This window comes from Pogoniulus pusillus, chromosome 23 (genome assembly GCF_015220805.1).
Source record: "Pogoniulus pusillus isolate bPogPus1 chromosome 23, bPogPus1.pri, whole genome shotgun sequence".
Taxonomy (NCBI): Eukaryota; Metazoa; Chordata; class Aves; order Piciformes; family Lybiidae; genus Pogoniulus; species Pogoniulus pusillus.
The window spans coordinates 17,527,753-17,551,608 of NC_087286.1; the positions used below are offsets into that span (position 1 = coordinate 17,527,753).

General features: G+C 39.8%; 1 protein-coding gene across 2 annotated transcripts in view; it reads left to right on the top strand.

Moving 5' to 3' along the window:
- The window catches only part of ESYT2 (extended synaptotagmin 2), a 71,364-nt gene extending 56,372 nt beyond the window's left edge, over nt 1-14,992 (top strand). Inside the window, exons 14-23 of one of the 2 annotated variants that reach the window (XM_064162802.1) lie at nt 1,989-2,051; nt 4,027-4,101; nt 4,598-4,684; nt 5,414-5,563; nt 7,008-7,396; nt 7,980-8,078; nt 8,684-8,815; nt 10,589-10,694; nt 11,626-11,675; nt 11,777-14,992. In XM_064162802.1, coding sequence (XP_064018872.1) covers nt 1,989-2,051; nt 4,027-4,101; nt 4,598-4,684; nt 5,414-5,563; nt 7,008-7,396; nt 7,980-8,078; nt 8,684-8,815; nt 10,589-10,694; nt 11,626-11,675; nt 11,777-11,822 — 1,197 coding nt within the window. In that variant the 3' untranslated portion in view covers nt 11,823-14,992. The remainder of the gene's footprint in view (nt 1-1,988; nt 2,052-4,026; nt 4,102-4,597; nt 4,685-5,413; nt 5,564-7,007; nt 7,397-7,979; nt 8,079-8,683; nt 8,816-10,588; nt 10,695-11,625; nt 11,676-11,776) is intronic. The other variant, XM_064162803.1, reaches the window with a different exon arrangement.
- The last annotated feature ends 8,864 nt before the right edge of the window (nt 14,993-23,856 follow it).

Here is a 23,856-nt window from a genome sequence, read left to right on the forward strand (position 1 = left end):
TGTCCCCCAAGGCAAGACCTTTTATTGGCTTTCTGTGTTGAATACTCCCATTTGTTCTCCTAGTCTCCTCTTACCCAGCCTTTCAACCACCATCCTCATGGACCAGCATCTCCTTCCCTTTTAACCCTGAAGCCTGGCTTAAAGACATTTGTCCCAGCTGCTACCCCTCTTGGCTTATCCTTGCTATGATTCCCGAGGAATTGAGCCATGTTCAATATCCAGGAATGCCTGCCTTTATGACTGACCACACAGCTTGGGGTTTGACTTTTAAAATAATAACATAAGGGGGGGAAAATTTGGGTACTGAATATGTAGTGAAGGAAAGATGGCAAGTAAGATGAGGGGAAGTTTAGGATTCAAAATGCTCTTGATGAATTGCAGGCACAAACATACGGTGTGGTCTAATCGGTCTCTCCTACTTTAGCCATTGCTAAAGCCCTGACTTGGGCTGCATCCATTTAAGATATGGAGGAAAGCAGTGGTGATAACAAGAGAAATGGTAAACCTGACTAGCAGAGGAAAGGAGTTTGGCATTACAAAGTAAAGATGTGGATGGAAATGATTCAAGGCTGCTGCAAACAAAGTGACATTTTCATGTTTGCCAGAAACCAAGAAACAATTCTTAAAACTCCAGCAAGGAGCATACCTGTGGAGCACTAAAACATTTTTCTAGTGGAAAAAGATAATTAAAAGTTAGGATTGCTAAGTGGAGGGATATTGCTTAGTCTCCATCTCTGAAGGCCTCTAAGAACAGTAGTAAGTCCTTAATGTATCAGATATCTGTGGAAGATTCCTTAATTCTATGTTAAGAAAAAATAATGAAAACAAACCTCACAAACCCAACAAAAACTTCTCTCCAGTTTTCTCCAATCCATCATACTGCAGGCTTATTCTGAAACAGACATTTGAAAGCTGAATGCCAGCAATCTTGTCATACAGATTGGCCAGCTTCAGAACATGACAATCTAAGAGAAAAAGTAAAACTCTGAATTTCTGAATGAAGGTTAAATCTCTGTTAAAATCACATTTGAATGTCAGGAAGGCATTTATTTTGGCAGAGCATTGATAATATTGATTCCTCTTCATAAACCAGCATGTTTAAAAACACTGTTAATACATTTAAAGGTTTTTTATTGCCATACACTAGAGTTTTTAAAGCAGAATCCTTCCATGAAACAAGAATTGAAAGCCAGCTATAAGTATACTACCTTAAAGTCTGTTTTGTTTCAAAGTCATGTTTCCTGAAATTAGTTCTTCTGAGTTGGATGGTAATTTATTGTGGCATCTTTGAGTTGTATTGCTTGAAGAACAATATATTAATCCTAAAATAAAACCCCAAAATTTGCTTCATTAATGGAAATGAGTCAGAGGTTTTGTCAAACTAAATCAGTTCAGATTTCCTTTTATTAGACTTGCTTATCTTCATTCAACTGACTAAAGCAGGAGACTCATTTTAGAGTGCAGTGTTTGTATCATTCATCTGCTGAAGAGGCTTAAATGACTTTGATTTTGGTAATGATCAAAGTCCTATCAGTGCTTTTAGCATTGTAATTTCTCCCAGAAAAGGACTCCCTTCCCTTAATTATTTGACTTATTATCAGAGAAGCTTCTATGTTGTAAAAATACACTTAACCAGATATTAACAAGGTTCATTTAGAAGGCAGTTCAGAGAATATCAGGAATTCAGCAAAGCCCAGTTTGTGAAGTTTCTTTATTATAGCTAAAAAACAACCCAGGTGAGAGAAATAGAAGTGGACTGGAAGTAAGTATATTAGTTTTAAAGCAGAATACAAACATTCAGAGAGGTTGTTGCCATTCCTTGTTTTGTTGAAAGATTTTGTTTGATTTTCTAATTATTATTTTTTTAGGTTGTTTTCTACCCCTTGCTTTGTCCTATGTTGTCACATCATAATTAATTAACCTAGTGAAACTGCTTCATTGCATGACTTATTAACCCTTCCTATGTTCATTCTCTCCTGACTTAAAAGCATAATCCATTAGAATTTAACCCTGATGGCTTGAAGAAGGCTGCTGTTCAGAAAGCCCTAAAGGTAAAGCTAATGTAGTTGTCCATTTAAGGTCACAGAAGTAATTGGAACTGCACAAATGCCTGCAACGCTTCTCTTCCAATGATGGATGGAATTTACATCCAGGTTCATGCCAGATAAACATTCAGTGGAGTTATGTTGTACTTATATTTGCTTTCAAGAAACGGTCAAGAGTGGTAAAATACTGTGGTCTGTGGTAATTTGAATTGTAGATGAGATGAGTTAGTAGAGACCATTTTAGAAGACAGGCAAAAATACACTTCTGAGAAGTAATTTCAAGTAGAAACTGAAGAACAAAACTGACATGAAAGCTAAGACATCTTTCACATACTGAGTGCCTCTATTGTTCAACTCTCAGTGCCTAGCCAATGAAATCAATCTCTGACATGTTTGGAAACAAGCTTCTTGCAGAAAGATGTTTTTAGAAGGCTTTGCATCTTTCATATAAGTGATAAATGAATTTCACCCAGCTCTTTGATATGGAAGGCATAGAGCTAAGAGGGAATCTTTGAAGGTATAAGCCAAGTTGGGCAAGAGGCAGTCTCTAATGGACTGTCAAGAGCAGATCTGTCAGTAGCAGATGTTAGAAGTGAGTTCCATGTGTGTGTACTTATTGCTACCTACTTAGCATGAATTCAAATTGATATTTGCATATCAGCAGAAGCACAGGGCCTTTTTTGTCAACTTTGTAGTTTCATTTTTTCATGAAAGAAATGGCATTTCAAGCCTCTTTTTATGGACTAAGGAAAATGGAACATGTCACCTGCTATTTTTAAACACCATCAGCTGGAGTGTTTTTTTCTTCCTTAAACCTTTGTATTGTGTGAACCTTAGGAGCTAAGTGTTTTTTCTTAGGAATAAGGAATGCAGCATTCATCCAAGAAAGGAGTGCTTCTTAACAATGTTTTTTTCCCTAAAGGAAATTATGGTTATAAGCAATGTGTCACATTACAGTCAGGGAGTAGTATTAGAAATATGACCTCCAAAATGCATGTTCAGATCCAAGAAGATCTAAATTATGCACATTTAAAATAGAAAATCTTTGATTCAGTTGTAATTGTGACCTTACATGCATTAAGTATATTTTTAACTAACTGTTTACATACCTGATCTGTACAATTTCCTACATGACAGAATTCAAAGTACATTATTAACCACGTGTCCTGTATTTCCTAGGCCTGTAAACTGCATTAACACCTGCTTGAGATGATTAACTTTCATGTCTAACTTTCCTCTCTGACTTAAATTTTTGTTAGGTCAATTTAATAATTGTGAAAGAAATGTGTAGTTGGGAAGTTCCCCTGTCTACATAATTTGTTTCTAAACTGATGTTTGTTTTCACAGTCTGAGGTAATGCTGTACAGCTGGTGAGCAAGGCTCAGATATGGCAGATGGTTGATTCTTTAATAACAGTATTTGGTAAACTGTAGGAATGTGCAGCAGGTACATGATAGTGCATTTAATTTCTCTTCAAACTGAAAGAAAACACCAGTGTTGTATAAAAAAATTACCAATGTTCTAATGTTACATCCAGTTTTATACTACTACTGCAATGTAAATCGAGGAAGCTTCCTGAGTTTGTGCTTTCTCCATACCTCCCATCTGCATGCAATATTCATTCTGCAGTTTCAGTTATGCTTCGTTAGCTTTGTGGGATGTAATGCTCATGAGTCATAGAATAGCTTAGGTTGGAAGAGACTTTAGAGATCATCTGTTCCAACCTTTCTACCATGGGATGAAACTTTGCACCTTTACCAATTTCATTCAAAGAAAACAGAAAGGACAATTGGATGCCTTCATTTTAATATGTTCACCAGTTACTGGCCAGTCAAACCTGTGGGATAAAATACTGAGAATAATAGATGAGCATATAGTGGGCTTGTATTTTAAGATGCAAACATTTTAAGTTTCAGAGCAGAGAGGTTTTGCTTTATTCTGAAGGCAAAGGGTTTGATTTTTTTTGGTTTTTTTTTACCAGTCAGGAAAGAAAATGAACAGCAATCCCAACCCACTTGTTTTGCTGTCAGTTGGACACAAGGCACAAGAAAGTAAGGTAAGTTTCTACTCCCTGGAGGTGTTCAAGAAAAGACTGGATGAGGCACCTAGTGCCATAGTTTAGTTGACTGGATAGGGCTGGGTGCTAGGTTGGACTGGATGATCTTGGAGGTCTCTTCCAACCTGGTTGATTCTATGATACTCCTCAGACTTGTGTCTGCAAGCACCTGGTGACTTTGTGTGCTTGATAGTGACTGTCAAGTCACGAGCTTATACGCTGCACTAAAAGTTACCACCAGACCTGAAACTGCCAGCAGGAAGCCAAGGACTGAATGAGTGCTTACTCACTTTAAACTATCTGTAAGTAGAGACCTGATTTTTTACTATTTGTAGATGTCCTTTTACAGTAGGTTCTGATCTGCAACTGGGATTCTTACAGTAGTGATTAAATAAATCCCATTTTAGGATAGAAGTAGGCTTCAAAGGAATTGAACCTTTGCAGAATCACAGTTAAGAGTTTTATAACTTGTATGCTTCCTGTTCTCTAACCTTAGATTCGATACAAGACCAATGAACCAGTATGGGAGGAAAACTTTACTTTCTTTGTACACAATCCCAAAAGGCAAGATCTTGAAGTTGAGGTATGTTGTCTCCCTCTCTTTAAATACCTTTGTTTTATGAGAGATTGCAGTAGTAACTATGAGACATTACAGGCTGTTAGGAAATGAGATGGAACATATTGAACATAACTTGTTTTAAGACTAGGCAATGAAATGTTAATTTGCATTTACTACTAAAAGGAAGAAAGACTGTACCAAATCTTTCAGCAGAAAACCATAGTTGATGGTTGTCCTACTTAAGAGAAGAATCAAAAAAAGCAACAGGACAGTCTGATAGCTTAACAGTCTGAAGTACTAGGAGTAGTTGCTCTTACGTATGGCTAATTTGCTTCCTCTCTCATCCCAAGCAAGTCTTTGCTTTATCCAGACACTGCTGGTGTCATTTATGTAGTTCAAAGACACTGAAGTATAAATGAGGACTGCCATAGTAACTATTCCTTGAACAGTTATGGGCATTCATTTTCACACAGACCATTTGGATATGATGTAGTTAATTTGATTAATGGTAGATGTAGATGTGATGGTTAGTTTTCTGTCTTGCTTTTGCTGGGATGAATAGGGATGAATAAACTTAGTCTTGAGTGTATTTACTCTTTCCTTCTTCAGTGTAATCTTATGATGAGGGGAATTTGGTTTAATAACAAACATCTGTCGCTGTTTGGATGTTTGTTTTTAAGTAAAGCTGTAATTCTATTTCTTAATTCTTACAAAGCAGATGAGAAAATAATTTGGACTTCTGTGTTCCTTCAGGTGAGGGATGAACAGCATCAGTGTTCTTTGGGCAACCTCAAACTGCCTCTAAGCCAGTTGCTGGAGAGTGAAGATTTAACTATGCATCAGCGGTTCCAACTGAGCAACTCTGGTCCAAACAGCACTATATACATGAAGATTGCACTCAGGGTACTCTACATTTTTTCCCCATTATAAATGCCTGAATGCATATTTAAAACTCTTATGACTTCTGGCCTTCTAGTTTGATGAAGAAAATAGTACATTTCCTAGGCTATCACAATGCCAAGAGTCCTTGACTGTGGCAGTGCTATCAAGTACAGAAAGGTAACCTCTAATCTGAATACATTCCATTTCAAAGCCAGAAAATTCCCCAAACAAAACTGTAATAAGCTGCTTTAAAGACTGAGCTTCCCCATGGTTTTAGGTTCAGAAACAATGTTTAGAATCTGAATTGCTTCCAGTCTCTTTGAGCATCTCTTACAGCTCAGTGTTGTACAGATCAGTGAAATAACCTTTGTCTTATAAAAGTGGAGCTCAGGCCATGATGGTTTAAAAATAATAAAGTTTCTAAAGAAAGGAAGTGTCTTCATAGCATTAGAAAAATTCAGACCAGCATTCAAACACACTGGAACACATCAGTGATCTTATTGTGGCCTGGTGACCTTATTGTGGCCTTCAGGTATCTGAAGGGGGCCTTCAAAAAAGATGGAGAGGCACTTTTTAGGATATCTGGTAGTGACAGGACTAGGTGAAATGGAACAAAGCTGAAGGTGGGTAGGTTCAGACTGGATGTGAGGAGGAAGTTCTTCACCATGAGAGTGGTGAGAGCCTGGAATGGGTTGCCCAGGGAGGTGGTTGAGGCCCCATTGCTGGAGGTGTTTAAGGCCAGGCTGGATGAGGCTGTGGCCAGCCTGCTCTAGGGCAGGGTGTCCCTGCCCATGGCAGGGGGGTTGGAACTGGCTGCTCCTTGTGGTCCCTTCCAACCCTGACTGATTCTGTGATTCTGTGAGTTTCAAAGATGGAACTTGCATCCTTGTAAGCTGTGTTGCCTTTCCCCCCCCAGATAAATTATTTGCTTTAATAAAGTAGCATATATCTTTGCAAACAACTTCTGTTACTTGATCTGTTCTAAAGCAGTTTCTTGTTTACTTGTAGTTAATAAATGAAAGCAACCTAGAGAAGACAAATTAGGGACAATGAGAATTTGCAATGTAGGATTAGATTTCAAAGGGTTAGAAGAAAAACATTGTAGAATATATTTCTGGGAGGCTTGAGCTGCAAAGTAAATGGCATTTGCACCAGAAGTGTGTAGAGTATGCAAGAGAAATAACAAGTAGAATAATGCTGAGTGGAGAATTTCACATTGTCTTATAGTTACTGCATTTGCCACAAAGGAAACAGCTGTACAAAAGGTTTCCTATTGTAGAGGGAATGAGTTTAAGTGTGAATATTTTGGTTCTGCTTTAGTATCTGGACTTAACAACTTGTCATCAACTCTTGTAGGAAGAAATTGATTTATCTTTGTGATATTATGTATGTTGGATATTGATATATATAGTTAATATAACAATTTATATATATATAATATTATATGTGTCTGTACTGTATCTAGGTCCTTTCTCTTGAAAAGCAAGCAAGATCTCCAGATCATCAACACTCAGCCCAAGTGAAAAGGCCATCTCTTTCCAAAGATGCAAGAAAATCATCTTTTAAGCCTCAGGTTCCTGTTTCACCACCACCTGATTCAAACAAATCTGTTCCAGCTTCCCCAGTGACTGATAGTGATAAAAAGACTGATACAGCTGAAAAAAGTCAGCCTGGCAATGCCAGCCCTCAGTGGACAGCAGATCTCAGCCGAAGCTCCTCCAGTCTTCATGCCTCTAACTTCTCTTACTCTCCCAGCCACCTCTCAGTCAAAGAACCCACTCCTAGCATAGCCTCAGACATATCTCTGCCTATCGCCACACAGGAGCTGCGGCAAAGACTACGACAGCTTGAAAAGTACGGTGGTAATGACTTGCTTTTACACTGCACCTAACCTGACCTATAGAAAATGTCAGTTCAGCCAAAGGACTACTGCTTAGTTTGCATTTCAGTCATCTTTTCCTGTTGCAGTTTGAGCCTCGCATTTGAAAATGAGTGCTTGTGCTTTTCTGCTTCCTTCCAGTACCCCAAACAGATGCTGCACATGCTAGCTAACACGTAGTAGCTCTCTTCTTTCACAGGGATCTGAAGCACAGGAAGTTCCACCTCAACGTGAGGAAGAACTTCTTTACTGTAAGGGCCACAGCACTGGAAGAGACTCCACAGAGCAGTTTTGGAGTCTCCTTCTCTGGAGACTTTCAAAGACCCATCTGGATGCATTCTTATGTGACCTGTGCTAGATTATATGGTCCTGCTCTGGCAGGGGTTTGGACTTGGTTATCTCCAAAGGTCCCTTCCAACCCCTAACATCCTGTGATCTAGTGGAAAGTTTAATGGATAATACATGATATTTAGGAAAACTGCTCAATATATTTCAGTTAGGTCTTACTTTAACTATCTGGTTTTAAAAGTAAGTGCAATATTCTGCTTTTTCCTGCAGTGGAACAACCCTGGGTCAGTCTCCATTAGGACAGATTCAGCTAACAATTCGTCATAGTTCACAAAGAAACAAACTGATTGTGGTAGTGCATTCCTGCAGGTGAGCATGAGATATCAGTTCTCATTTCTGTCCAGAATTTTCTGTATCCTTTGCCAGATCTTGCTTTATCCTCTTGAAATTATTTGTCTGGATGATCTTTGTTATTTCCAAAACAACATACTGACTGTAGTTGTGTGTAAATACAAAAACATACAGAGGCAGTAAAAACATTGTTGAAGTTTTTGCTGTGAATTTGTTATTTTTATCTCTTAGTTTTCTTAGATTTTAAATAGAAATGGCCTGGAGCTTTGTATCAGCAGTGGCTGAAAGCTGTCACTTACTAAGAGACTGACTTTTTCATGGAATGACAACGAAGTATGATTTTTGGAGAGCTGTACCTCAACTCTGAATTGGAACTTAAGAAGTGCTGTGTTTCCACCTCTGCTTCTGCTCCCCTTTTATCTGATCTTGCACAAGTCACTGCTTGTCCTTCTGTTTGTTTTTCTGGTTCTTTTCCACTGCTGTTAGCTCCTTGCTCTATCTTAAGCATTATGCTTTGTGTGGGATATCCCACAACCAATTCACATACTGAACTGTAGACACCTATATTCAGGGCTGTCTCATATATACTCTAAATGTTTTCCCTTGTTTTCCACTGGTCACAGGAATCTGATAGCATTTTCAGAAGAAGGATCTGATCCATACGTGCGAATGTATTTATTGCCCGATAAGAGACGCTCGGGGAGAAGAAAAACACATGTGTCAAAGAAGACATTGAACCCAGTGTTTGATCAAATGTATGTAAGAACTTACATGTCATAATCCTATATCATGTAATCCCAAAGCTATCCAATCAAGAGGTCTCATCTCACCTGAATGGATGAGCTACTGAAATTCCTAATTATCATCACCAGACTCAGTCATACATTTCAAGTTGTGCCAGGGCAGGTCTAGGCTGGATGCTAGGAGGAAGTTGTTGCCAGAGAGAGTGACTGGCATTGGAATGGGCTGCCCAGGGAGGTGGTGGAGTCACCATCCCTGAGGTGTTCAAGCAAAGCCTGGCTGAGGCACTTAGTGCCATGGTCTAGTTGATTGGCTAGGGCTGGGTGCTAGGTTGGACTGACTGATCTTGGAGGTCTCTTCCAAATTGGTTGATTCTGTGATTTCTCTTCTGCTATAATAGCTTTTTCAAAGCTGTTCCCTGTTACTACTATAGGCCTCTTGACTCTTGCCAACTTCTCCCTTCTTCTCTGCCTTATCCCATGCCAGTTACAGCCCCTTTGTGCTGGTAGCTAAGATGCAGCATGCACTCTTCTGGCATGTGGTCAGAACACGACTGCCTTTTAGCTGGCCTGTGTTGTTGGTATCCCTTCCTGCCAGGATGCGTGTGGATCCTAACTGGCTGATTGCCTGGCTGATAGATGGCTGCCTTCTCAGTAAAAGTGGCCAGCCAGTGCCTGTGCATGACCAAATTGCTCAGTCAGTTTACTTGGTGACACTTCTTGGCATCCAAGGACTGGGGAAATTTCTTTGTAATTGTATCCTAGCCCACAGGTTGAAAGTTGTGCAAGCTTGTGCAACAATATCTTGCCTAAAAATCCATATGTTTGCACTCAGCTTTTTGACAGTAGTCTCTCCTCACATGTGTTCCTCTCCCTCCCCCACCCACCACTTATCAATAAAGAACTTTCTCTACAGAAAAAAAAAGTTAATCTGGGGAAAGCAACACTTCAGAGCCCATTCTGTGTAGGGGAAATCTATAAATTATTAGTTGGGGGCTGTGGTAATTTTTCCCAGTATTGCAGCTGTCTCCTGTTTGTACCAGGTAATAGATTTGTTTTGCTGTGCCTTTCCAAGTAAACTGTATTATAAAGCAATAAAGCTGCTTAAGAACTGTAGTGACTTAATACATGTAGATAGTGATATAATCTGGCCCATGCTTCCTGTAAGTTTCAGATCTAGCAAACATTGCATTCTTTGTTGGAAGTCAATAGGTTTCCTTGCTGTGCCAGGTAGGAAATGGAGCTCTTGTTATAGGAATTCAGGATCAGTAAGACTGAGCAGTCTTTCCCTTTTGAAGAATAGTGATACTGAGCCATCAGGATAGTAGGATTCCTCGTTCTCTGCCAAGTCAGTGATTGACCATTTTCTTGTTTATTTTGGTGGGCTTGTTTTTTTTGGTTGACTGGTTTAGCAGTGGCTTCTGGAGAACAAAGGTAATAGATTCATAGAATCCTATGATTCTATTACCTTTGTTCTCTAGAACAAGGTACTAGAACAAAGGTAATAGTAGTCTTACACATTTGATGTTGGCCATGGTCTAGTTGACTGGATAGGGCTGGGTGATAGGCTGGATTGGATGATCTTGGAGGTCTGATTCTATGATTCGTGCAGTATTGAGAAGAAGTTTAGACAAAGCATAGGGACTGCTTTTGTTCATTTATCTCAGACCTGATTTTTTGGGCATGGTGGGTGGTTTGGTTATGATCAGAACTGTTGTTTAGCTGTAGGAACTGAACTTGCACTTCAGGTCCAAAAATTCTTTCTAAAGCATCACTTTGCCTGTTCAGATTTGATTTCAGTGTTTCCCTGCCTGAAGTACAGAGAAGAACACTAGATGTAGCAGTGAAGAACAGTGGTGGCTTCTTATCCAAAGATAAAGGGCTACTTGGCAAAGTAAGTTGACAAGAAGCAAATTCTGTTACTTAGAGCATGTTATTGTATCGGACTAAAATCCTCTGGCGATATGAGCTTGTTAGTGTTGACTTCGGGTACAAAAGCTTCTGAAAGTTTTAAGTGTTTGATGACAAGCTTTGGTAAAGGAAGGAACAAACTGCAGAGACAGATATACAAAAGATGAGGCAGTAATCTCTTCTAGAGCATGGTCAGTTCTCAAGTTCGCAGTAAGAAAAGAAGCCCACACCAGACTTAGTAACTGCGCAGTTAGAGGAAGAAAATAACCAGTGAAAACAGGAGATAGCTCAGCAGCTGTACAGACAAAAGTGGAAAGGCAAGCAAGCACACAGAACAAATGTATGCTTAGTTATTAAAATTGCAGATTGTAAAATCTCTGAGAAAGAACTGCTGGAGATGTTCCCAATGTCAAACCCAGCTAATGTCTTTACAGCTCCACTCTTCTGTAGGCGCTCTCTAATCACTCTTTTTCCTACGCGTGTCAATTGGAGCAAGTGAAAAAGAATAATTCATTCCCACACCCTTGCAAGTTGCCACATTTGAGCTCTGTAAAGAGGATGACAGATATCAGAACTGTGGTCAGTTCATGGTGAAGAGTTATTAAATTTCCTGTTTACCAGGGAGGCTGTTAGCATAAGGACATTGTGTACCTGCCATTGCCAAGAACAGGCCATCTTCGGAATTTAAGCTTGCGAGGTGCTTTGACCATATCATTATAGTGTACAGGGTTTTAGGTCAAACCCAGTACAAGCTGTGCAGATAGGAGATTGCTGTGATGGTAAGGATGTAAAATATATTGTTTACTAATGACATTACTGATAATGTAGTTGATAGGCTTGTCAGATTTGTTCTTTAAAAGACCTGGAACAAAAGGCACGCATAATGCATTGATTACTACTTGCACTTTCCACAGTTACTAATACCTCTGGCATCTGAAGAGCTTGCTAAAGGCTGGACGCAGTGGTAAGTATAGTATTTGCTCACTAATAACCAGTGTCTTCATAGTTTTAATAACACATGCTAAATGTAAAGCCAACAAAATCCTTTCTTTTCTTTGTTCTCAGGTATGATCTAACAGAAGATGGTACAAGGCCACACGGTGCAAGTTAGGTTAATTTTTGCCAACCTTTATATATTTTTTCAAGCGCTGTCCTCACAGATGTACCAATATTATTTTTATAGCTTTACTGATTTAGTTCTTAGACACATCCCCAATAATTTTGTAACACTCGATCATTTTATGTAGACATAGCATTTTCCATGGTTAAGCTTTGTATTTTTATTTGCTAACCAATTGTTTGTGTTACTGTAACGTGCAATAGTACAGTAAAGTAACCTTTTGTGTTTCAGTTGATCTCTATGATGGCTGTACCTGTTAGAAAGTGAGAAGATTATGTTCTGCTGTTTTCTTGCCTTGTTTTATATCTCACCAATGTATACTGTACCATGTAAATAGATGCTATTTTTTATAATTCTTTCATGCTGGTTTGAATTCAGAGGAAAAATCGATAAAGTATATAGATATTTTCTTCTAAGTGCATGTTAATTTCTTCAGATGAATCTCTTTTGTCTTTGCAGCACAATGGTCTTAATGATTTTGTGATATTCTTCAGAAACAAACTGCAGGAGGGGAAAAAAAAAAACCCAAACCTTTTTACTTTATCATGTTTCTGGCCAAGTTTGGCTAGCTTAAAATGTACAAATATATAACATTTTAATATTTATATAGAAATGTACTATTGAAAAATCATGCTATTGAATATTATAAACAAAAAAAAAAAAAGAGAGAATTCTATACATATTGTATAAATAGAGGATGAGGTCCATGAATGAGTTTCTGAATCTGAGTTTTCATGCAATGCAGTAAACGTTAACAGTCCGGTTTTATTATACAGGGCCACTTGGATTTTGTTACTTATTCCTGTACTCTCTACCACTAGACATGTGACCTTTTGAAGGTATGAGGACATGCATTTTTCTGTATTCTAGCCAAAATCTCTAACCATTCAGCACTATCCTTACTGCCACCTTTCACTGATTTATTAGGTATACAAATCAGCTTGCAATGTCAGTTCATTCAGTAGGCATACACGCAAGATGTTATTTTTTATGATATAATACTGTGCTAAATAGGATATTCTGCTGTAGCTTCTGTCATACTAAAATGGAACACCAATAGGTGAGAAAGTATGAAAGTGAGTTGAAACTGAATGTCTTTATGGTCGCTTTATTGCTACTTAATGTGTTTGGTGCATGAAAAATTACAGTTCAGTGGTCCTTACAGACCGCTTGAGAAATAATGGCCTTCTGCTGAGGCATTGCTATAGTCTGCTGCAAGACTACAGCAGCGATGCAATTAGCACAAACTGATAAAAGTAGGCAGCTGAAGGGAGAGTATCAACCTAAACAGCTGAGCTCATAACTCTGATCTTATGATTTAGGGGAAGCTTTCTTTTGTATTCAGAACTGATTTTCTTTTTTTTTTTTATGTTTTTGTTAAGTTTTCTCAGACTGTTATAAAAAAATCTGCATTAGGAATCCAGGAGAACAGTTCAGCTCTTTCAGAGCCAATACCCTCATTCTTGATTAAGTATGCAATTAGACAGACAAAGTATATTATTTAGCTAAGATTCTAGAATGATCTCACAGCCAAGAAAAAAAATATAAAGCAGAATAATAAGCTCCTGAAATTAGCTTTATTGTAAGATTACTGACAGAACCTTAATTCTGGATGTAGAATATGCCTACATTACTAGACATACCAAAGTGCCTACCATAGATGTAGCTTTTTGTCTTTTTCAGGTTTAAGAATTGACTCATTTCAGTTTGTCTAAACTCATTTTCACATGAATATTGTCACAGATGTGTGTGGCATGCATGCATACACCTCTATACAGTGATGGCCCTCTTATGGCCACATTTTATACAAGACCATTTTAGCAAACTTACATGATAAATTTTGCTGCTGTTACATTCTGGTGGACTGGGCAATAGGGAGAGGCTCTTTAAGAAATCATTTCCACTTGAAGGCTTCACTCTGTATTGGAATGTATGAGTGTCTATCTATATACACTCACCTATTCATATAAAATGTTATTTATTATGAAATACATTATTTTCTTTGCTAGTTTAAAATGTTAAGAATGGAAAAACACAGAGTTCTGGTTAACCCAGTGTGAAAATGCAGAAAGATAAAGCTGACCTAAGTAAAGGAGGGCTGAGAGCAGCAGTTCAGCATCACTGTCTTTTGCCTTGGCTTGGCCTGTGGTGGAAGGACTTCTGCTGTACAGCTTTGACCAGTGACTCCCTAGAATTTGATCCAAAGCCAACAAATGGGCTTTAAACTGATTTCTGTGTTTCAAGTCTTAACTGAAGTCTGGAGACAATCTGTTTAGAAGACTCTACACTTAAAAAACTTGCACAGTCTGTCTTCCAAAGTCTTAAGGCAGAAAATAATGCCGTGTTTTGGTGAATGTGAGATGATAGCACAAAGTGAGCAACTGAATAAAGCATATAGGACAGGTTTCCAAAATAGCTCACAACGTGAAATTAGGGGTGGGCTCTTAATAGAGCTGAGTTCCCATTTAGGAATCTAAAATAGAGAGACTGAATTGTCATTCTAATTCAGCAGTAGTACTTGCCATTGACTGTAATCAGTCCTGGATGCCAGACTCTTTAGAAACATTCTCCTGAGTGAATTTGGATCAGAATTTGACTGGCTAGATGAGACTGATTCTCTTCATAGTGGAAACAAACCTCTGTATCATAGTTACCACTTTCTGATTGTTCCATTCATATGGAAGTAGGAAGGATGAACATAATTTCTTCTCTGGGCAAAAACTGCATCTCGTTATTAAGCCAACATATTCGGTATCAACTGATAGCTTTTAATGTAGATCTTGTTTATCCTGTGCCTTAAAATATGAACATATGAAGATGTTTAAGAAATAGCTTAAAAAAGCTTTGTTATCTGTATGTACCAATACATGTTCTCTACTATTGAAACTGTTTCTAGAATTCCTCTGCTTCACTGACAAGAAAGCAAACTTTCTTGACTATAGCAGTGCATAAACCGAACTCAAATCAGCATGCATATCACTTGGATTTGGATCAAAAGAGTTTTAATTTTCTGTCTTGAATCCTTTATCAGAGCTGCAGCAAATGGTGAGAGTTGAAATGAGAACAAAGGGTAATCAATTTTGTACAGATTGCCTTTTTTGCTCATGTAATTCTACATTATGATGCATGTATATATTCAATAAATGGTTGTGATATCCCAATCCTCTGTTGTCTCAAAACAATACGGGTGGCAGGGCAGGGCTGATAGCCCATAATGACTCTGTCTCAAACAAGGTGTGATGTTAGCTGGAGACATACAGATTTGATGTGTGGACAAGGAGTTGGATGGATGACTGGCATCCAAAGGGTAGTGCTCCATGTTCAGATGGACACAGGTGACAAGTGGTGTCCCTCAGGGGTCTGTATGGGGGACCAGTGCTGTTCAGTATCTTCATCAGTGATATCAACAACGAGCTTGAGGTCCCCTCAGCAAATCTGCAGGTGATACCAGGCTGAGTGGTGCAGCTGATAGCTGAAGGATGGGATGGGTGCCATCCAGAGGGACCTGGACAGACTGGAGAGGTGGGCTGAGGAGAATCTTAGGAGGTTCATTAAGACAAAGTATAAGGCACTGCACCTATGTTGAGGCAATCCTAGATATCAGTACAGGCTGAGGGATGATGGAGTTGGCAGCAGCCCTGCAGAAAAGGACTGGGGAGTGCTGGTGGATGAGAAGCTGGACATGAGCAGACTGTGAGCTTGCACTCCAGAAGGACAATCACATCCTAGGCTGCATCAAAAGCAGCGCAGCCAGAAGACAGAGAGGCGAATCTGCCACTTTGCTCTGGCGAGACCTTACCTGGAGTACTGTGTCCAGCTCTGGAGCACTTAAAATGCCTCCTCGCCTCCTCCCTTAAGCAGCTACAACTTGTCTGAAAAACTAACAGTAATTTTTCATCAGCCATATAACTACAAGTTGTAGAACTTTGTCACTTGGTCACTATCACACTTAGAAGGAAGCCCATTGGATAATCTTTATTGATGCTAGCTACACAATTATGTTCAGTTGTGATTTTTTTTCCCTTAGGTGTTATATTTTCCTTTTATAGTATAATAAGGGGTTTGTGCTCATCAACGGGAAGGCAGCTAGCACCAAATAAAAGCCTGCCCACCTTCTTAACTCTCTCATGGCATGCTTCCTGACAGTGCCAGGATGGATCAGGTGCCTGCATTTTCCAGACTTGGATCAAAATCAAACCTTCCTTTCAGTCCTGCAAGACTAAATCAGCGGAATGCTGCCTATGTATTCAAAGATCTTGTTAAAGAGCAGAAGTACTTACGCAAGATGCTGCTCCAGATGGATCTGATACCAGTTTGATGGGCTCAGCCACGTCTAGACTTTTTCTCATTATTTGCTCTACTGTTTAAACTGGTTTTGGCTGATTGTTTAGTCCACCCAGTCTCCATCTAAGAGCACTATTTGCCAATACAGTTACCTACGTGGTTATTGGGATATTTTCTCAGCTAGGAGCTGAGTAGAAAATTGGTTTCTGTTTTAATCACTTCTTTTATATATTTGCCCAAACAAACTGTGAATGTTGGAATGTTACTATTGATATTTGGTAGCACTAGAACTTCAAATGGTCCCTGACCTATCTGTGGCTGTAGCTGGTTGCTGAAGTATTTGGGCTAATCACAGATGGCGTGTTTGTTAAGGTGTATAAAGTGCCTAACTAGCACTGTATGCTCTCCTACTGATTGCTGAGGCTGTCAGGCTCTCAGCAGTATTCTCAACCACCTTCTGAAAGACGTTACCTGAAAAATGCAAAGCAGCTAAAGTAAACCCACTTACTTCTTTCAGTGTTATGCAGTGAATTTAGCTGCCAGATTAGATGGCAGCTCTGGGAGGAAAGTTCTCTCATCTGTATTCATGCGATAGAGGTGATGGTTTCTGTTCTCACCATCTGCAGGGACTATTGCTTGCCAGTCACCTACGGTGGGATCCAGTTTGTGCAGACTACAGCGTATCTGTTTCCTCAGGTGCTGCCAAAGCGAGGCCAACCTGTCCGCCCCTGTTGTTTCAAGTGCTCAGTGGCTGATGGGTCTTTCCAGCACAGAATGTCAAATAAGGTTTTTTTTGTTCTTTATCTGGATTTGCAAGCTAACCTCTTACTCTACAAACTCTCAGAGACTGGCAGCTGCAGCACTTCACACAGATTAATAATTGATGAAAGAATATTCTGCAAAACTATTCCATGCAGACTTCACTATGGGAGAAATGCTCCAACCTATAGGCTGAAATCCCTCAGGTATTTTGCATATTTTTTTTTTCATTGCTGTTATAAAGTTTGGCTCAAGTTATCCCAAAGCAATGATTGCAACCTAGAATTGGTAAGGCCCTTTAACTTAACTGTTTTTGCACAAAGCATTAAATGTTCTCTGAGCTAATGTAAAGGTAACCACTGAACAGCTGCTCTGTTATAACTTCCAGCTCAGGGCCCAGCTGGATAAATTGGACAAATTGTGACAACAGCATCCAAAGAATCTGGATTGCCTCTAGGCCTGTCATTCACACAGGTGATGGAAGTGAAATGAAAGGTAATGAAAATGAGATCACAGAGATCAGTTTGTGACTTGTAGAATGCTTATTTGTAGCAATGATTGTCCTTTATGCTTTATTTGCTAAATCATTAATTTGCATGTAAAATAAGTTGGAATTGAAGGTTTAAAATGCTAAGCTTTCTGAAAACAGATTTAAATGTTATTAGTCTTAAGGTTTAGGGCTTGGGTTTGGGCTTATTTGGTTTAGGGCTTATTTTACATATTCAGTATGGTTTTTTAAGTTGAGATTACTGAAATGTAAAAGATGCTTCATTCTACGTTTTTATAAAGCCTTTCAGTTTTGCCTACCTTGCCTTTCACAATCAGCCTTTCAAGTTTTTGAATTTATACTCCTTACTGCATACTTTGTTTTCTGAACACACCATTATATTCCACTAGGTGGTAGTGCAGACTCTAGTCTGAAAAGCCTTTCCTGGCTGCCTGTGTGCTTTGTTTCTTGTACAAGACTGAAGTGATGTGGATTGTAGTCATCTTAGGGAGCGGAAACTGAAGTTAGCCTAGCTTAAAAGCAGTGAAAAATTAGGCATGGTTTCCACTGGCCTCTGCTCTCTCCATCTGCTCTGAGACACTACTGTCACTAAAAGAATTGATTTTCATAGTGGGGACCTAATAATACCTGGGTTAAATTTGCCAGAATGTTTTTGTGAAAGCATTTAGTCCTGAGGCACTGGAAAATAAAACAACTGCTCCATGATTTGAAGAAACTTGCAGCTTAGGTGATCTTGATCTACTGGTGGACTAGATGATCTTCAGAGGTCTCTTCCAACACCTACTGTTCTGTGATTCTGTGAAGATCAAGGTTGTAAGTTCACCATGAATTTTTGTGTTAAAAGTCATACAAAACCTAACAGCCCTCCCAGAAGTCAGCCCCCAGGAGGGGCTCCCAACCACCCTTACACCTTCTTCCCACCCCCTCCTCTTATCCCAGACTCTGCCTTACACGTAAGGTGAGTTTGGAGGATCAGCAAGGCGAGTTAGAAGCATAATGATTAGTTGGGTTACACAGCAGAAGCCCAGGGAGAAAACAGAGACACCAACTCCGACAGACACTCTTCTTGTCTATGTTTGTGTCCTTGTTTTTATACATCTCAGCAAACCTATGAATGAAGCAGACATCACCACTGTTTTCACAGCCTATAATCTATTTTTTTCATTAAAATATTCCAGTTGGCCTGAACCATCACAAACATGGAGCAAGAACCAACTTGCCCAGTTTCTGCTGTGCTAGTTTTGCATAAAGGAAGGTGGATATGCAGCCTGTAAGGCTCCTGGTCTGGATTAGGATCATGGAAAACATTGCCACCTTAGCCTTGATAAAGCCAGTGCTGACAAGCTGCTATACTCTCCAGGCAATGCAATTTGTTGTTTGTGTATACATGTCAATACATACATATATAAACTCATATGGAGGAGTGAACCATGTTCTCTGATATTTTACAGTATATTCATGTTTCCTGCTAACAGATGGAACAGAGATGGTGCATGTCTATCGCAGTAAAACCTCTAAGAGCACTTGCAGAATCAATGACAACAGTAGTTCTGTAGTTTAGAAACATCCTCTCTTTATCTATACAGACTAAAATAAGACGTGAGCTGAAAGGAGAGAGAACACTTGTAAGAACAGGAACTCTAATAAATCTGGATCTTAAATTTAATGGTGTTCTAGTAACCTAGACGTGGCAAGTTTGCAGATGACACTAATCTGGGGGCAGATGTGGCTGGGTTGGAGGGCAGAAGGGCTCTGCAGAGGGACCTTGACCGCCTGGACAGGTGGGCAGAGTCCAGTGGGATGACGTTCAATAGCTCCAACTGCAGGGTGCTGCACTTTGGCCACAACAACCCCATGCGGAGATACAGGCTGGGGTCGGAGTGGCTGGAGAGCAGCCAAACAGAGAGGGATCTGAGGGTACTGATTGATACCTGCCTGAACATGAGCCAGCAGTGTGCCCAGGTGGCCAAGAGAGCCAGTGGCATCCTGGCCTGCATCAGGAATGGTGTGGCCAGCAGGAGCAGGGAGGTCATTCTGCCCCTGTACTCTGCACTGGTTAGACCACACCTTGAGTGCTGTGTTCAGTTCTGGGCCCCCCAGTTTAGAAAGGACATCGAAATGCTTGAGTGTGTCCAGAGAAGGGCAACAAGGCTGGTGAGAGGCCTTGAGCACAAGCCCTACGAGGAGAGGCTGAGGGAGCTGGGATCGTTTAGCCTGGAGAAGAGGAGGCTAAGGGGTGACCTTATTGATACTGTGATACTGTGAAATGTAATGGGTGTGGTTTCTATCTGGAACTGACAAACTAGTATTACCAATTTGCTCATTGACACATAGTATTCTGAAAGATGTTGATAATGGCTTTATATGGAAGATGCTTGCTGTAGGTAAGCAAATATTGTTATTGCAATTTCTTTTTGTGAGCATTTTATAGCCCTTCAGAAACCTTTCTGTTTTCACGGTACTAATAGTGAGCAGAGTGAAATGACTGTGATTTAGAGCTCTGCTCGTAGGGAAAGGAGAACAGTAAGAGCACAAAAATAAAGCCAGTAACAATAAATATGTTATAAGAAGGAAAAATATAATTGCTCTAGTTTCAGCTTGCTGTGACTAACACAAGCAGTACCTGCGAGCTCCCACGGGGCGGCAGTTGGGTCCTATGACAGCTTCCACAGCTGCCCAAGGGAGTGGCTCTGCAGAAAAGCTTTTCCATTCTCTCTGCGCGATTTATTTCCTTATTTTTGTTCAGTTAACAAGGATATTTTTCTTCCTTCTTGTAATGAATGTTTTTTGGGTTTTTCTCCTACTTAATCTCTTAAACTCTGAAATTGTTTTGTGTTGATATTAATAATTTAAGCGAAATAAGCAGTTTCAAGATCTAATCACACCACCACTGAAAACTGACAGTTGCCTCTGAATAAAGGATGGCATGATTGGCAGGATTACCTTCAGGCAAGGGGAGATCTGGAGAAGTGGAATAGTGTGAAACTTCATCTCTCTCCCATGCTGTTCAGATTATTTATCAAAGTATGTGAAGATCAAAAAAAAAAAAAAACAAGGGAAATGAATGCATGTAAATTATTAACAGCCTGCCTCGGAGGATGAGCAGATTTTGTGGCTACTGTATTAACTATAGCAATTTTTATTACATATTCAGATGAAGAGAAACAAGAGTAACAATTCTAAGAAGTTAGTAGCTAATGTGTACAATAATGTCAGCAGAAAAGATCATTTAGAAAATAACACTGCAAATATGGAAAAATATCTAAGTGTCCAGAAAGCATCTCATGTTCAGAGGGCTACCTGTTCTTTTTTTTCATGAGTACTTATAATGTTGAGTCATTTAGGTTAAAACAGAATATTTGCTATGGTCCAAACCATGATGTGTTTGTGTCAGGCTCTTGTAATTGAGATCTCTTATACATGGCCACCAACAAGAATAAAGACTAAAGAAGCGGCAGTGCAAAAGCAAATCTTTATTTGCTGTTGCTCAGCAACTGTGTGTGGAAGGCCCATTTTTCATTTTTGCCTTAACTTGACTTGACAGGAAAATGATAATAAATAAGAGATTATTATCACAGAGTATAGATTATTTTGAACAGATGAACAGATATGTCAAAAAGAAGCATGTAATTTGGTACTGCTGAAAGAGAGAGCATTAGCAAAACTGAAAATAGAGTTGTAGCTTCATTACTAGCTTGCAGTTCAAGCACAATTCTTGAAGTAAAAAAAAGAAAGACCTACAAAACACTATTCTGCCTCTACTTTCCCTGTCTGGTCCTTTGAAATGAATAATTTGGTGTTACTCAGCCTGTTGTTATCTGCATCAACTTCAAGTTTCAATACTATGAAAAAGTCATTCCATGGTTGCTACGCAACAGGAATTGTAAGCTAAAATATGTTTTGGTTTGTTTGCTAAATGAGTATGTGCCTGACTAAATAAACAGTAGCCAAGTGACTAATGTAGCATCTAATTGAAAGACTAATCAATATACTAATGACATATTCAGTCCACAGGAGACATGATAAACACATCCATCAGTTGGGATCTGAAATGGCCAAATGTGTTAATCTATGCAGAAAGGACAGGCATTAGCACAACGTATACATGTCAGTTTCCATACTTCTATATTGCTTTCATTGTTCTACAAGTATGATGAGTGCTCATGGAACTTAATTCAAGCAAACTTTCTACAGGCTTCTTGCATTTAGCTGAATACCTAACAAGAAAGTCTTGAAACAACACTAATTCTTGATCCTTCCTTACTGTTGAGCAGAAAATTGTTCCTTTCTTTTAGTAGTCTGCTTTTGGAAGTCAATGCCTGCAGGTGGGGATTAGGGCTGGAGGGCTGATGCTATATCAAGTGTTTGACCAGGGATCCATCTGTCTTGAACCTTCCTCTATGGTTGCTGCAAGTGGATGTTGGTAATTTACCTGTTTCACAATTGAAAGGAGACAGGCCTTTGTCTAGATAGAAATACATTAAATGATATGCTTGTTTTTGGCTTCAGGTGGAGAAAAAGTGTGGCACTGAACTGCCAGAGCATAGTTTATGTTGCTCCAGAAGATGTGTTTCTGGCTGCTAACCCCTTCTGCCATATTCTCCCTGCCTCGAGTAAGCAACTATCTCAATTACAACCTCTAGCCCATCCTCCTGCACTGCCTACAATGTTTTCTATCTTGAACATAACTTGTTTTAAATTCCAGTTACTTTGGAAGTTTCATGTGGACTCAGTGGACAGTTCAGAAATTGAAAGTGTTTTTGTTTTCAGTAACACCACCAGTCTGCATAAATTCTGCAGTGCTTAAAGGATATACATAACAAAGTAAGCACATTAAAAACCTGTTTTTCATCCCATTGTCTTCAAATTGTATAAAACACAAGTAAATAGTTTTTTTGAGTAAACTTCAGAAAATAAACCAGGACAATGTCTGTAAGCCAAGTCAGTGTAGCAGAAAATGTGACAGGTCTTTCCTAATGTTGAATACAAACTGATACTGGAAGGGGCAGGATGATGAAGTGAGATTCTGTGTTAGAAACCAAAACATTAGCAGAAGGCATAAATACTACTTTTAAAAGCAGTGTCTTTTACTTAGGTGCTGCTTCATGTTTTCAGAAATTACAATCCAGAAAATTCTAATCAGGTGTGGGAAGTTTTATGAAGGTTATTGTTTTTCTGTTTGCACAGTACAGCAGCAGCTGCTGTACTGCTGTCACCATTTCAGTGAAGCACCTACCTCTTCTGAGCAGGCGGCAGAAATACTGAGATGCACTGCAAATGCAACACTGAAACGTAGAAATGAAGCCCTTAACAAGGGCCAGTAGGTCAAGGGAGGTTATTCTTCCCCTGTACTCAGCACTAGTCAGACCACACCATGAGTACTGTGTCCAGTTCTGGGCCCCTCAATTCAAGAAGGATGTTGAGGTGCTGGAGCATGTCCAGAGAAGGGCAACAAAGCTGGTGAGGGGCCTGGAGCACAAATCCTATGAGGAGAGGTTGAGGGAGCTGGGGTTGTTTAGCCTGGAGAAGAGGAGGCTCAGAGGTGATCTTATTACTGTCTACAACTACCTGAAGGGGCATTGTAGCTAGGTGGGGGGTGGCCTCTTCTCCCAGGCAACCAGCAATAGAACAAGGGGACACAGTCTCAAGTTGTGCCAGGGTAGGTATAGGCTGGATATTTGGAAGAAGTTCTTCACAGAGAGTGATTTCCCATTGGAATGGGCTGTCCAGGGAGGTGGTGGAGGCACCGTCCCTGGGGGTCTTCAAGAAAAGACTGGATGAGACACTTAGTGCCATGGTCTGGTTGATTGGATAGGGCTGGGTGATAGGTTGGACTGGCTGATCTTGGAGGTCTCTTCCAACCTGGTTGATTCTAAGGCATATTGACTGGGTTTGGTTTGCACAAGAGCACAAACAAATGGAACAGGGAACATCACAAAACTTGAAAGCCAATTATGCATAATTGGAGGAACGGAGCAGAGTTTCCCCAACACTGAAGTCTCAGAAAACAAACAAACTCCCCCTCCCAAAAAAAAACCCCACACCATTTCATAATGTATGAAAAAATACCTGAGTTACTGAAGTATAACTATCATCTGCCCTATGTAGTCTCCTGTGCATTCAGGTGAGCAGGCTGTTCAGCTCTTTGGTGCGGTACATGTACTGTTCACTACGACTCAGCTCAAATGCCTCTCTGTCAACGCTACCAGCACAAACATTCTTGGGGGTACAACAGCCCCCCGTGCAAGTGGCTGCTGTTGGCTTTGTGAGCTGGCAGCAGTGTTTCCGTGGGAATCGTACGTCCGTGTAACCCGAGATCCACGGGAGCCCTCGTACTATTTCTTAAGCCTACACATGGATTTAAACTGCCTCATCCTCCTTTGAAAGCAGTGGACTTCAGAGCTCCAGCGAAGTAACGGTAAGCTGGTACGCAGATTTACTCCCTGTCAGCCACCTCTGGGTAACTAATGCTCC